Source organism: Morchella sextelata (genome assembly GCF_020137385.1).
Source record: "Morchella sextelata strain SCLS chromosome Unknown scls_16, whole genome shotgun sequence".
NCBI classification, from domain to species: domain Eukaryota; kingdom Fungi; phylum Ascomycota; class Pezizomycetes; order Pezizales; family Morchellaceae; genus Morchella; species Morchella sextelata.
In genome coordinates, this window is record NW_025408631.1 from 1535615 (window position 1) to 1550010 (window position 14396).

At 46.5% G+C, this 14396-nt stretch overlaps 1 protein-coding gene across 1 annotated transcript; it reads right to left on the bottom strand.

Annotated features, from left to right (window-relative positions):
- Nucleotides 1–1601: 1601 nt before the first annotated feature.
- H6S33_004116 (uncharacterized protein) lies at nucleotides 1602–8149 on the bottom strand (the record flags this gene model as incomplete). Its single annotated transcript, XM_044835487.1, has 4 exons — nucleotides 1602–5690; nucleotides 5742–5873; nucleotides 5935–7529; nucleotides 7585–8149. 4 exons carry the CDS (start codon nucleotides 8147–8149, stop codon nucleotides 1602–1604), a joined length of 6381 nt encoding a protein of 2126 aa, XP_044691650.1.
- Between the last annotated feature and the right edge of the window lie 6247 nt (nucleotides 8150–14396).

Genomic DNA, 14396 nt, shown 5'->3' on the forward strand with positions numbered 1-14396 from the left:
TTGATCCTGGGTGTTTGCGCCGAATCAGTGGTTCTGGATCATGTAATCAATCGCAAAACGACGTAATCACGGAATGTCACTCGGCCACACTGCGAGTGATGGGATATGAGTCGCATATAGCGAGTGATATTTGATGACGCAGATTGCACTTCCCACGTGAGACGGAAAGCAAGGGGGCGGGTATTCAACAGTCAGTCTGCGAGTCCCAAGACCGTACTGAAAAAAATGCTGTACATGAATCTAGTCTTGGAGCCCAAGAGAATTGCAATTAGTTTCCAGTTGAGAGGGTCGCGGCAACTTCAGTTCATCAAAGTGCTAGGGATTATAACCTCACTTGGCTGAATCTCAGAGCTGTACGCGTCTGTCTGTCCGCTTGTTGACGGATTCTCACCATCTTTGCTCTCCGGGTATCTAGCCTTGTAGATAAATCTCTGGATCTGTTCCGGGCCGTTGGCGGATATGACGGATTCGCGAATGGACTTGACAAATTCGCGAATGGACTTGAGGTATTCGCGAATGGCCTGGGAATACTGTGGTTTAGTAGGACAATTAGTTCATCACTCACAACTAATAATGATTTATATCAATCCTGAATGATCTCTACAACCATCAGAAACCTCTGAAAAAACCATCGACCCTAAAGACCAAACCTAAAAAAATAGTTAGCATCTTCATGATCTTTAGCGAGCTTAAAACCTCAATATTAACAATTGACGCCTGATATGTGGTATCCTGTGGTCTCTATCAGCTTCACTGACCTCTACAACTACTTATTAGGGCCCTATGAGCTCTAGTAGAGTCCAGATTATTCTCGAGTTAATTTAAAGACCCAATTCCATTACCCTTTATCCAGTCCATTCGCCAATGGACCGGTCCGGTCCCCGATGTATGGAGCAAGCAGTCCATTGGCGAATCCAGGGTGTTTGCGAGTCGCCCGGAACAGATCGACATGTGCAAAAAGTTGCATTCGGCAGCTACATGTATGTATGCCATCTACAGATATATATGAAACTCCGATAAGAAAAGACGGGCCATCGCAGATCGAACTGGATTTCCTGCTGATCACGGGTAATATTTGTAATGCCAAGAAGATATCGGGGGCCTACATATAATACAGATATCGTAGGCTGAGTTATGTAGGTTTGAGTCTAGGGGCTATTCAGCTCTGCGTGTATATCCTCGGAAAGTCACTACTAGTATTACTAAATCTTGCTTTCTTCTCGATAAGCTAGAAGGTTCATCATAACCCGATTTATGAATCATGATGACGACCAAGTGAGTTATATCTGGCCGGAGGATACATCTGGGAAGGTCCGACTACTCGAGGTAGGGTGCTAGCGGTGGTTTTAGTAGTGGGAGTAATCTTACATCCACTTCAGATCAGCGAACTCAATAGAAAGAAGGATCACCCATATGCATATTGGATGCAAATATCCCTCGGTTAAGGTAAAGAAGATAACGAGACAACTTCTTCAATCTAAGTTACTTAAGTATTTACGTGGTAAGAACGTTCCGCCAAATACACCACTCTAGATACTTGTATATATATAAAATACATAGATGGAATTACCAAGCCTAGTGCTAGTTATTGCAAGAGTTAATTATACAACATCGATATCTTTCTTTTCCCTATATTTACGTATATGAGCAAAGATCTCATTCGCGGCTTTTATGAGCTTCTTCTTATCTTTCCCAACTATCGTGACCTGTTCATCGCCGCTCCCACTCACAACCTCTCTTCCCAAAGTAATATCCTCCCCAGAGATGGCCTCCTGTCCATCGATATCTTCCGCATCACCGACGATCTGTTCATCGGTGCTCTCTCCGACACCTTCACCGCTTCTCCCATCAACGACGATCTGTTTATCGGGGCTCTCGCTGACACTTTCATGGGTGCTCTCACCGACATCGCCGTCGGTGCTCTCACTGAGACCGCCGCCGGTGCTCCCACTGGCACCTTCATCGCTTCGCCCATCAACGACGATCTGTTTATCGGGGCTCTCACTGAAACCTTCACGGGTGCTCTCACCGACATCGCCGTCGGTGCTCTCGCCGACACCGCCGTCAGTGCTCTCACTGAGACCGCCGCTGGTGCTCGCACTGACACCTTCATCGCTTCGCCCATCAACGACGACCTGTTTATCGGCGCTCTCACTGACAACTTCATCTCTTCCCAAAGGAATATCTCCCCCATCACCAACGACCTGTTCATCGGCGATCTCACTGACACCTTCACCGCTTCGCCTATCAACGACGATTTGTTTATTGGTGCTCTCAATGACAACTTCATTGCTTTCAGGGGAGGTATCTTCCCCATCACCGAAGAGCTGTTCATCGGGGCTCTCATTAACAACTTCATCTCCCCCTAAAGGAATATCCTTCCCAACAACGCTGACCTGTTCATCGGCGAACTCACTAACATCTTTATTGCCTTTCAGGGAGGTATCTTCCCTATCAGCGACGACCTGTTTATCGGCACTCTCACTGAGACCTTCACCGCTTCCCAAAGGAATATCTTGCCCATCGACGACGGGCTGTTCATCGGCGATCTCACCAACTCCTTCATTGCTTCCCAAAGGGATATCCGGCAATTCTGAGTCTGAATCAAGGGCGCGTAGCAAATCTCTCTCTCCCAAAATAGCTGCCATATCATGTGCCGTACGTCCGTCTTGGTCTTTAACGCTCCTATCCACTCCTTTTTCAATGAGTGTAAACGCTATTTCCCCACAATCTTCTTTCCTATGGCGAGTAAGGGATGAAAGGATCACTAGATGCAGTGCGGTCCAACAACCAATCCTCGCGTTCACGTCTGCCCCTTCATCGATGAGGAAACGAACAAAATCAGGATCTCCCTCAAAACAAGCGAAGTGCAGGGCGGTATACCCCCTTTTATCCAAAGCGTTTAGATCCGCCCCTTGGGCTATGAAAATCTTAACCAAGGAGTTCTCAATCATAAAGCTTGAGTAATGCAAAATTGTACGCTTAAGTTTATCTGTGATCTTAACATCCGCTGCACTGTTGAGAATGAGCATGCGTACAAGGTGGTTGATATTTATGGGACGGGTTATAAGCGCAAGATTCAGGACGGTCCGCCCATAGGAATCCTGCGCATTTATATCCGCACCTTCGACAATCAAGGCGTTTACTGATCTCCAGATGGTCCTTGCATCGCAATCGAGGTTGTGGGTAACTGTACAATGGATCGCCCTTTTTCCACGCTTGTCTTTTGTATTTATGCTGGCGCCACGATCGACAAGATACCCAATCATGTTAGAATCATGCTTTAGGGCTGCGATGTGCATGACTGTCCATCCATGTTTATCCTTCGCTTTCAAGTCCGCTCCTTTGTCGATCATGGTATACAGGGAATCACTTTCTCCGTATAGTGCTGCGGTATGAATTGGCGTCGAGTCATATTTATCTTTGAGATCCGTATTGGCCCCCTTCTTGATAAGAAGTGCAATTGCGCGGGAGAGTCTTCCGCGCTGTCTCAAAGATGCTATGTGGTGCAAGGCTGTCATCCCGCTCACATCTTGCACGTTGATATCTGCTCCCTTAATGCCGACCAGGATAGCCATTAATTTGGGCTTATAGAGCCTTGCGGTATCATGCAGCGCCGTTCGTCCATCGTTGTTACAGAGATTTACATCGGCCCCACCCTCGGCAAGAAGCTTAAGCATTTTGGAACTCCCTCTGCTAACTGCAGTATGCAGAGCTGTATCTCCATCTCGATCCTTCGCGTTTAAATCTACCTTTTTGTCGATCAAAAACTTCACCAAGTCGTAGTGACCCAGTCTTACTGCCTTGTGCACCACCGCTTGCCCAGACCTGTCTCTGGCATTCAAATCAGCCTCATGATCGGCAAGAAGTCGAACAACAATTTCAGGACATTCTTTTGCGCCTGCTGCGATATGCAATGCCGTTGCGCCTTCAGGATCAGAATCAGAAGCGGCCATGTTGGCATGTTCCAAAATTAGGAATCGAATAGAATCAAGATTTCCGGCCTCGATTGAGCGATGGAATAAATGATCACCCGGACGCCCTTGATTGTTGAAAAGGGCCTTTAACGTTTGTAGGTCCCCGGTTCTGGCTACATGGCGCAAGGCTTCACCGGTGGCGTCACTAGATGCATCAATTCTCGCACCTTTCGATTTCAGATATCGGGCGAGTTCCGCGTTTCCCGAGAGAGCGCAAATATCTAACGGAGTCCTGCCGCCCTCATCAGTCGCGTGTATGTCGGCGCCCTGAGCAACAAGAATACGGCCTGCGGCATCTCCAAGATATGCGTTGGCAGCCCAATGAAGCGGCCGGAAACCTTTCGCGTCCGCTGCCTCTATGTTGGATGTCCGTCGAGTGGGGAGAGTGTTCATATTAGCATTACGAGCACTGCTGCTCGAGTTCTCGGGGGGGGCTCCTTCTACCACTTTGATATCCGTTACTTCCTCCGCCCCGACAAGAAACTCTATCAGTCGTGCGTGACCTTTTGCAGCAGCGAAGTGTAGTATCGTGAATCCGGACCTATCTTTATCCTCCATTGAGCTAACTTCGCCCAAGATGACTTTGAGAGCGTCAACGTGTCCGCCCAGAGCAGCGAGATGAGCGGGTGTCCTTCCGTCGTTGTTACGCTCCTTCACCCCCCCGGCCTGGACTAGAACATTGAGGACTCCAAGGTTTCCATAATACGCGGCCCAGTGCAGGGGAGTACTTCGAGACGAATCTCGTGCTTTGATATTTACCCCCGCCTCGATGAGACGTCTGGCTGCGGTGGGATTGTTGCCTATAGCTGCACAATGAAGAAGTGTCGTGCCATCCCTTGCACGTGTCTCTATATCTAGACCCTCGCTCATGAGCTCTCGGAATTGTGCTGCGCCGCCCAACAAGCAATTGTAATGTAACGGCGTCCACCCCGCCAGATCCTTAGCATTTCCATCCGCCCCAGCTCCCAGTAGGACCGAAACATACGTTTTGTCTCCAGGGTAGTGGTCACTTGCCATAGGGCTGGCGGCATAATGGACCGGCGAAAGGCCAAGAATATCCGGGGATCTAATTTGATCATCTACCGGGTTGCTATCTGAGGGGGGTTCGAAGAAGCACAGGTTATGAAGTTTTGTAAATCGGATGGAATCCTTAAATGATTGATCGCTCACGTCAACAGGTTGCCCGTGTTCCAGGCTCAGAGGTGCCCAATCCAGGGGAGCATTACGGCCACGACTATTTGTTTTTCTTTGCAACAAGAATAGTTTCAAGACGTTGAGGCTATACCCCAATTCATGACCTTTGAGTTCTTGACGGAGTTTGGTCACTGCGCGAGAAGCATCCCGGGTAGTGGACCCGTCTGTTACCATACGTATATCATGGTCCGCCGAGTTCTCTTCCTCTATCAAAGCTGATCTGAAAAATACCATCACGGTTGCGGTGGTCTTGCGAGCAAAGATGTTGGAGGAAGTGAAGGATTGGCCCGTCCGAAAGAGCCATATATGGATATCCGCAGACCTATCCCACTGGCCATGTAACTCGTACTGTTCCGATCGTTGCCTTGCAAATTCGATTACTGCACTTGCGTCCGGAAGTCTTTCACTAGCACTAAGTGGAGGAATAATACATAGGTAAACTTCGTGCAATGACCCTATTCCAGTTTTTTGAACATCTTGAACCAGTTTGACCAGTTTGGTGTTTTGTAGAGTAAATGACTGCCAAGATGAGCTACCAGCACTTAGGTTTGCAGTATCTGCATGACGTACAGATGATTTTCCTTGGATAGGAATTGTCAATCTCGTCGCGACTACCTTCATAAACTCTGAAAGAATCTTTTGTGCGCCGAGTAATGCCAGTGGTGCGCTAGACAAGACCGCCAATTGATATTTTAGACCGTCCTTGATATTTAGTTAGCAATTGAAAGAGCGGATATATACGTTGGGGCTGTGCTTGTCCAACCTCATTTTGGGGCTTCTCTCCAATATCGCTGATAACAAAGCCTGCTGGGCGCCGGGGGTCTTTTATACTTCCGCAGCCTAAGATTCTCTGAGCTTCAATTGTGATCCTCGTAGAATCCTGGTTTTCACCGGCGCCCCAGCGTATGAAACGCTCCTCACGTGCAAGGACGAGTGAGGCCACCACTGTGTCATCGGACCACCACTTCAAATCTCGACGCAAGGCAGCCTCATCCGGTCCCAGGAGCCATATACCCTTGTTCCCTGAACCTGCCACACTAGTACTACCATCGCTATCCCCCAGCCTAGAGCGAGTGATACCTCCTCTTAAATCCCCCCTTTCCGGGATTTGCATGGCATCGTACACCCATAAAGATAATACAGAATCAATCTCATCGATATCCGTTTCCCACTTCCCCTCTCCGTTCTGTGTAGCGTTGATGATGACCTGCTGATTACCGAAGGACTGGATAGATAGCGACCAAGTGGACATTGAGCCTTGGGGTGAGCCCTGAAGGGAGCGTGAGAGAGAGTTCAAAACAACATCGATGGCACATGCAAGGGCTTTAGCTTCCGCAAACACACTACTACGCCATCCTGTGAGGATGTGGAGTCGCATTCGTGCTTTTTTTATTTCATCAAAATTTTGGGGGTCGAGCGGGGCTGTCGTGTGCCACGGGGGATTCCAGAATCCTTCCGACCAAAAGTGGTCATCATCAACTTCTTGCTTCTTCCTCAGTGACGGGGGTTTAGATGATTCTGAATGACGATCTTTTGGCCAGTTGGCGTGTAGTGCTGAGCTTCTTGTTGCCAGCCAATCAATTTCGAAACCCTTTGGGAGGCTTTGTACAACTGGCCTTCGGGTCAGGCCTCGGCGGACATAGGCCCTCAAGGCAGTCATAGCTAACATTCCACCCAGCTGGGCAAGAGAGACCGACCAGTGTAATGCACGGAGACCGGTAAACTGGAGAATGAATCCACAGAGCGATATTATTGACCCCGTAGTCGCGATAAAACCAGTAAAAGGGTATATATCGTATGAATTCGACATCTTTGGCTGACTCTTTAATGTTGCCTTGTTTTTCTTCTCCAGCGTATCACCCCATCCATTTTTCCGCTCAGATGTTGTAATTGTTTCCCGTACCCCTTTTGAGAATATCGCGAAGGATTCGAAAGATTGGTCGGCTACTCTCTCACCCTTCTGCAACCATAGACCGCGAACCTCGATGGCTCCCTCGTCTTCCCGTTTCAGTACTTCGTACCTTCTCTCAGTAGTACTATCCTCTATCACATGCGCACATATGAGTAGGCCTATCGAGATGATTACCGTTCCCGAACACATCACAGGAAATGCATAGGTCTGAACAGTAGAGTCGCCTTTCTTATATCGTAACTTCGGATGGTAGGTAGCAAACCCGGCGTAAATAACGATGCAGGCCTGAATAACTATCGCGATGGCTGCCACAACTCGAATCTCGGTCCTACGAACATGGTTGTGAAGATTAAGGCTGATGTTGGGGGCAGGGGAGTTTTCTAGAGACGATCGAGGCTTTTGTGTCGGCCGAGGCCTTTGTACGGGATTCTCCGAATTATTGGCTTCTGTTCTTGGGGGATTAGCCAATTTAGATTAATAAAATCGTTTAATCTCACTTACGACCTGCTCGATGCCCAGCTCCGTGATGGCCTTCTGCCACAGGTGCGTTATCTTCCTGGATATCGAACCGACCAATCTCGATGAGATGTTTCTCGTCAAGAGCTTTCTCTATTGAAGAAAGCAAACCATATTTGCCTCCTTGCGATAAAAATAGAATATCTTTTACCGGTGGCATGCCCATTGTTCTCACGATTTGTTGGCCATTCCAGAGCTCCCCAACCTCGTGCGAAGTAGAGGACATCAGCTCTACCTCAGCGGCAGCTATGTTCTCCCGAGCCCGTCCGATAATTGCTTTCAGCCATCCAGGGCCTCCAACTCGTATGGCGCCAGTTATGGCTGTAATTACTCCCAGTGGGACCATGGCAAAAATGAAATGATCAGCCCAGCCCATCGACTGGCTCATGAATTGTTTGGTGACCTGTTCGCCGAAGAGCGAGAGCAAAGGAGCTAAATCTGAGATCAAATTATTTGAAAACTCATCACCATCGGAAGAAGCAGCAATGACTGGTCTTAGGAGAATGATAACCGTGATCAGCACTATCGGGCACTTTTTTGTATCCATCATTGTTGAAGCAGCAGCAGTGACTTCAATCAGCAGGCTATGCTACCGGCGGTGGTAAAGCTGTGCAGTGGGATGAGATTCGAATCTAGGTGTTATAACCAAAAGTGAGAATTGCGCGCTGAAGCTAAAAGGACTCGAGTACTCGGGATTGCAGTTGATGAGCTTCGCAATATCACTAAATTCAAGGTGTGTGCCTGACGTGGATCTGAATTCAGTTGAGCCTTCTGAAACGGACCTAAGAAATATATTGTCGTGGGAAGAAGAGTAAAGGGTGAGCTTACACTTGGAAATATATAGTTGAAGCACGCGCACTAGTAGGGTAGGGGGATTGTTGGAATCTTTAATACTCCACGCGCGCGTACTAAACTCGATACCCATAGCTACATCTACATATTCTAATCATACTTTACAGCACAGATAAAGCTTGGCCAATTGGACGTATTCTAATAGTGCCACACAAAATTACATCATGTAGTGTGTGCAGACTTTCCGCCCGAGCTTCATGAAGTAATCAATCAATCAATCAATCAATCAACTTCTCCAGCCCGGGAGAGCGGGGTCCAGGCAGCTAGGCTCACATAGTTGCTACATCCGGCCTTGGTTGGGTGGTTGCGTGTTGGTGTACATGCTCTATCTATGTGCATGTATCAGAAATTTCTTGATCTCACAATAATGCATCTACCTAAGTTGAAATGGAAATTGGGTGTATACTAGGGGCAAGGAGAAGACACCTCGGTGGCAAGGCTGCGCGATGTGTTTCCTGGCCACCCCCGAACCGAAAATAAGCTCCTCTCGAATCTAAAGGTGCACAATTCAGTCATAGATCGACAATACATGTATGGTGCGCACACTCTTAAAGGTGATGGGGTGGCATACGGAAGATACAGAAGTGGAACAATTGTGGCTGCAATATGGCCTCATGGGCCAATAAGAGGGCCCATTTCTAGCCTTCTGCTGCATCACTGCCATGGCCTGATCAGGTTTGCTTCTTTAAGGGTATAAATGGGTATAATACTGTTCCACTTTGTTTAGTCTTGGCGCTTTTTACATACTAAAATACCGAATTTCAAGCTTGAATAACTTTTTAACCAGGAGAGATATCAAAAATCTGGTTGGTAAAGTTCTTCTTCATCACTAGTACTTCAATTTTACCAACCGGATTTTTCATAATTTGTTTCGTTGGAAAGTTATTCAACCTCGACCTCGCCCCAATTTTTTGACTACCTTTATGATTGGGCGCACCATACCTACAGCAAAATCAGGTCGTACAAAGGGAATGAAACCGCAGGGCGAATATCTCTTGCCGATTGGTCGATCATAACCATAATACCCGCTCCTCCCAGTTCCAAAAGAAAAAAACGATTAGCACGGCCGGGGTTGAACCACAACCTCTCAGGACTAAGAACTACAGGCTAAGCCTACATGTATGTATGGTGCGCCAGCCCTTAAAGGTAACCGAAAAATGAGGGAAAGTCGATGGCCTAAGGCTTTTCAACAAAAAAAGTTAAAAAAAATCGGGTCATATAGATTGTAGTATTAGTTATAAACTTTAACTTGTATGACCAGATTTTCGATATCTGTTCTAGTTGTGAAGCCTTAGGAGTTTGAAATTCCGCATTTTTGTATGTAAAATGCGCCAAGCCAGTGCCGAGTGGAACAGTATTATACCCATTTATACCCCCAGTAAAGCAAACTTGATCGAGTTGTGGCAGTGGTGCAGCAAAATGGCTAGAAATGAGCCCTCTGGTTGGCCCATGAGTCCATATTGCAGCCACAATTGTTCCACATCCATATGCCGCCGTGTCACCTTTAAGAGTATGTGCACCATACATGTATGTACACGTGCTAGAGTTAGTAGGTTCTACCACCGTTCTAGAGTGGGTCAACAATTAGAGTGCCTACAACACTAGGTAGGGTATCGGGAGTTTTTCTACACATACTCAACAGGCCCGAAGTACCCGAAAGTGAAGCTGCAAGGTTTTGGTGGATTTTTGGCTTCTGTTCCAATGGTAATTGCAGATTAGGGCTTGCATTTTCGGGTACTTGTTACCTGGCGCTGCGAGTACAAATATTCCTTGGCTGCAGATTAAGCGGCCAGTGCTTACATGGTAGGGGACTCTGTCACCAGTAGAGTAGAGATCTCGACGGAGTACATGTAGTTACATGTGCCAGTGACGAGCTTACTGGGTACTAACACCACCTGTGGAGGCACCTTGGAGCAGATCAATTCAATATACTCGGGCACAGGAATAAGAACCAGAACATCCAAGTGAGGGATTATTTGTGTGGAGTGGTGCCGCTCTGCCATACAAATAACCCTATTGCATGTTCTGGTTCTTACCCCATACGCGAGTCATGGTGTATGTTTACGTGGTGGGCCTATTTGGGGCTAGAGAACCTTGTGATACTGCAGTCTGCAGGTGGTTTCGGTATTGCGTGTACAAAACACACGCCTATTATAATAGGCATACCCACCTCGCCACCGCGAGTCCTTGATGTTGAAAGCTTCCCTCTGATCCCTTTCAGGGACCGCCCTCCACCCCCTTATTCCGTTTGCAAGTTTGCAATCCACCTTCTTCCTCCACCAGTTGACAGTAGTAGTAGTAGTAGTAGTACCAGTGTTGGTGATTTGGTAGGGTGGGTCGGTTGCTATGGAGGGTTAGGGTTTGCGGCTCTCAGGCGCTTATTATTACCGAAATCCACTATCTCCGCTTCGCTCAGTGTTAAATCTTAATTCCAGGTAAGAAAACGTTAAGCGGGAAGGGTATTCGCAAGGTTATCCCATTATACAATAAATGTGCCATATGGTTAAGAGAGTTTGATACCGAGTGGATCTCATGGTTTGGGTTATACTTGTGGGGTATAGCCTTCGCCTTTACAATTTAGGCAAGTCCGGATTCTATGAGGAATTTAAAGGTCATAGAAATTCATTACAGCTTACTCCTAGAAATCCATCTGGATTATCCATATAAATAAGAAAAATCTTCCTCTCAGTGTAGTCCTGCATTATGTGTCAGCGGCCCCGCTCTGAGTAAGCACAGTCCGCTGATATTGACATGATCGAGTGGGAAAATTCATTGGTGTTTAGTTGAATCGTGGTTGATCGTGCCGTGTTAAATCATATAAAGAGCTAGGCCCTCGTCGATACTGTTGTAGATAATGCTCTCAAAGTAGTTAACGGTTCAGTGCTCACGAGCAAATAAAACTGCGTATTCTCGATATGGCTGTTGGAATATCCTGCAGATCCAACGGGCTAACGCGACGTGGTAGGTTTATATAATATTCCCAGCTCCGCCCTTCAATACCGGGAGAGCTAGAGACGGATTGTGTACTCTCTACACTACTACATGTATTTCAACCCACGCACGACCCGAGAAACGAAATATGTAACCCGTCTCCATGAATGAGTACTTGTCCTGTTCGACGACGTCTAAACAGCACGGTGCGGGCATTTTTTCCAAGACAGTAACGTCCTGCACGTCCGTAGGTCAACAATATAACCGGCATACAAATGCTCCCCCGCTGCATGGCCTTTGTTGTTTGTCTAAAACCGCCAATCTACTGCGCTACTGGCCGCGGAGACATGAAGTGAAATCAGACGCTATCACTCGCATACTAGCGCGAGTGATATACTATGAGTTACCTAACGAGTGATACCTTGTGACGCCATAATCCACTACCGGTGCTGAGCCGGAAGGGTTCTATTGTTGTTGACCTTTCGACGAGCCGTGAAAGGAAGCCAAGAGAGCAAGTCGTGTTACGAAGGCTAAATCCCCGGTGCCGCTGTCGTTCGGCATCTCACCTGCGGTGGCTGAGCTGTTGATCTTAAGCTTATTTTGGGTGTGCGGGTGTGCCCAGGAGAAGCTAGGGATTAAGGCTGACCAATGCAGTCGACGTCAATCAAATTGCAAAGCGAGAGACTGACCGGCTGGCGAGATGCAACAGGACTGGTTGGACTTTTTGCAACTGTATGTATGGTGCGCACACTCTTAAAGGTGACACGGCGGTATCTTAAAGTGGAACAATCGTGGCTGCAAGGTGAACTCCAAAGCCAATGAGAGGGCTTATTCCTAGCCACTTTGGTGCATTCCTGCCGTAATTCACCTTTGAGGGGGTATAAATGGGTATAGTACTATTCCACGTTGCTCAGTCTTGGCGCTTTTTACATACAAAAATGCCGGATTTCAAGCTCTAATAACTTCACAACTAGAATAGATATAAAAAATTTGTACAATATAACTAAACTTCATAACTAGTACTACATTTCCATTGTACAGATTTCTTTTAACTTTTTCCGTCAAAAGGTTATTAGCCATCGACTTTCCGTCATTTTCGATTAGCTTTATATTTAAGACTGGGCGCACCATACATGTAGACAGTGTATATGTAGCATTGTGTTTACAATATTGTACGGATGGAACAATACATGACAGAACAGTAAAAGCTTCAACTTGAAGTGTGAAAATCGCGAGATCTCGAGAGTTGATTGGAGTTAAAGGGCCCGAATGCGCGACAGACATTAAAACACCTCCGGGATTCTGGTGCGCTACTAATTAAGATCTAGCCAAGTTTACTTGATACGCCGATAGGACAAAGCCATAAAAATGCTTTCTCTAAGCGAAGCGTTTATAAAACGAACTGGTAAGATATTCCCCATAGGATCCAAAGGATGGTTGATTAAGTACTTATGTAGTACGTAGTGTTCTCGGGGACTTGCAGCTATATAAAAGCGACATATAGATCAGCCTGACCTCGTACAACCCTTAGTCAGTCCCGCGTTCCACTCATTGCTAGTTCGTATCGGATCAAGAATTAATTTGGTGATCATATAGGCACAGGCGCAGGCGCACAAGCTGAATAATAAATGTAGAATACTGTAGCTAGCGATATAAAAGGAAATTCTCTAAAGCAGAACTCTTTACAAAGACTCTCTTTACAAAATGCGCATTCATAGATTGTCCGTTGCACTACCTCTCTTGGGTGGGTTATTTTCCACCGCTCAAAAAGTTCTGAGTCCCGATCACTCTCATGATGTAGCCTTAAGTAACGGCAAAATACACAGGGGTATGGAGGTTTGGGTTTGCTTGAACGGGTAAGAGTATGATCTCCAGGTGAAAGCCTAAATAAAGGAAAACAATAATTCTTGGTAACATAACCATGACTCCGGCTTTGATGTGTATTTCCGGTAGGTGCAACTCCTGGACAATTTCTTCCAGTTGGATTAGGAGCTCTCTGCTGGCATAATGATTCGGACCAAACTCTGTTCAGTTCCTGTGCCCCTTCAAGTACCATATTCCATGCTACCCTAACACGAAAGGCCCGGTGGTCGCGTATAATTTCAAATTTTGCTCGAGGAAATACTTCTTGGGCAATGAGGTGGGAATTAATCAAAGTAACATCCAGTAACCAAAAGAACAAAGCAAGCCAATAACGTGCAATTCGGAACTGTATGGCGTAATAGCTCCGCCTCTGATCTGCGATATCAACTCCTCCCATATGGTAATTATATCGAACAGACGCAATTGGGAGAGGCTGTAATCGGTGTATCGGTACTTGACCATCCGGTCCTATAGGCCAGCCTTCTTCAACCAAATCTCTATTTGTATCGGTAACTCGAGGTCTACAGCGTTCGCGCATTTCGATATTACGTGCATCATTTGGTGTAGCTCCGAACGCTGTAGTTAAAAATCTAACTAATGTACGGTCCTGCCATATAATTGCAAGAATGGAATTTTTAACAATACCAGATATTGTATTCCACGGCAGCTTGAAGTTCTTCTTGTTGATTTTCAACTCTCGTGGATATTCAACTGAAGTTGGCCTTGCTGTACCACAAGCTGAAATACCATAAAGACGTAGGATTTGAAATAACGGGATGTTTGAAAAATAATTATCACAATACAGAACGAAACGCTTTGTTCGATAGGGGAGGGTAAGGCACAGCTGTACTACAGCTCTTGATGTAGGTCGTAGAGTTATCTCTTCCTGGTTATTTGAATTATTTAAAGCCGGGAATTGATATGTTCTCGGCGCATTTAGTCCAGTGAAAGAGTCAACTCGAGACGTATAGAGAAAGGCGTAAGTATAACCCTTTTCACACAGTGCTATAATCTTGAACCCCTCTGGTATCGGTTTGGATTTTAAACGGATTTTGTGAACGGAGCGACCAGTAAATCTAACCATCATTTCATCGATTGATACCGGTGTAGTGGGTGTACAGTACTCTTGGAACTTGTGTTCCAATATAGTG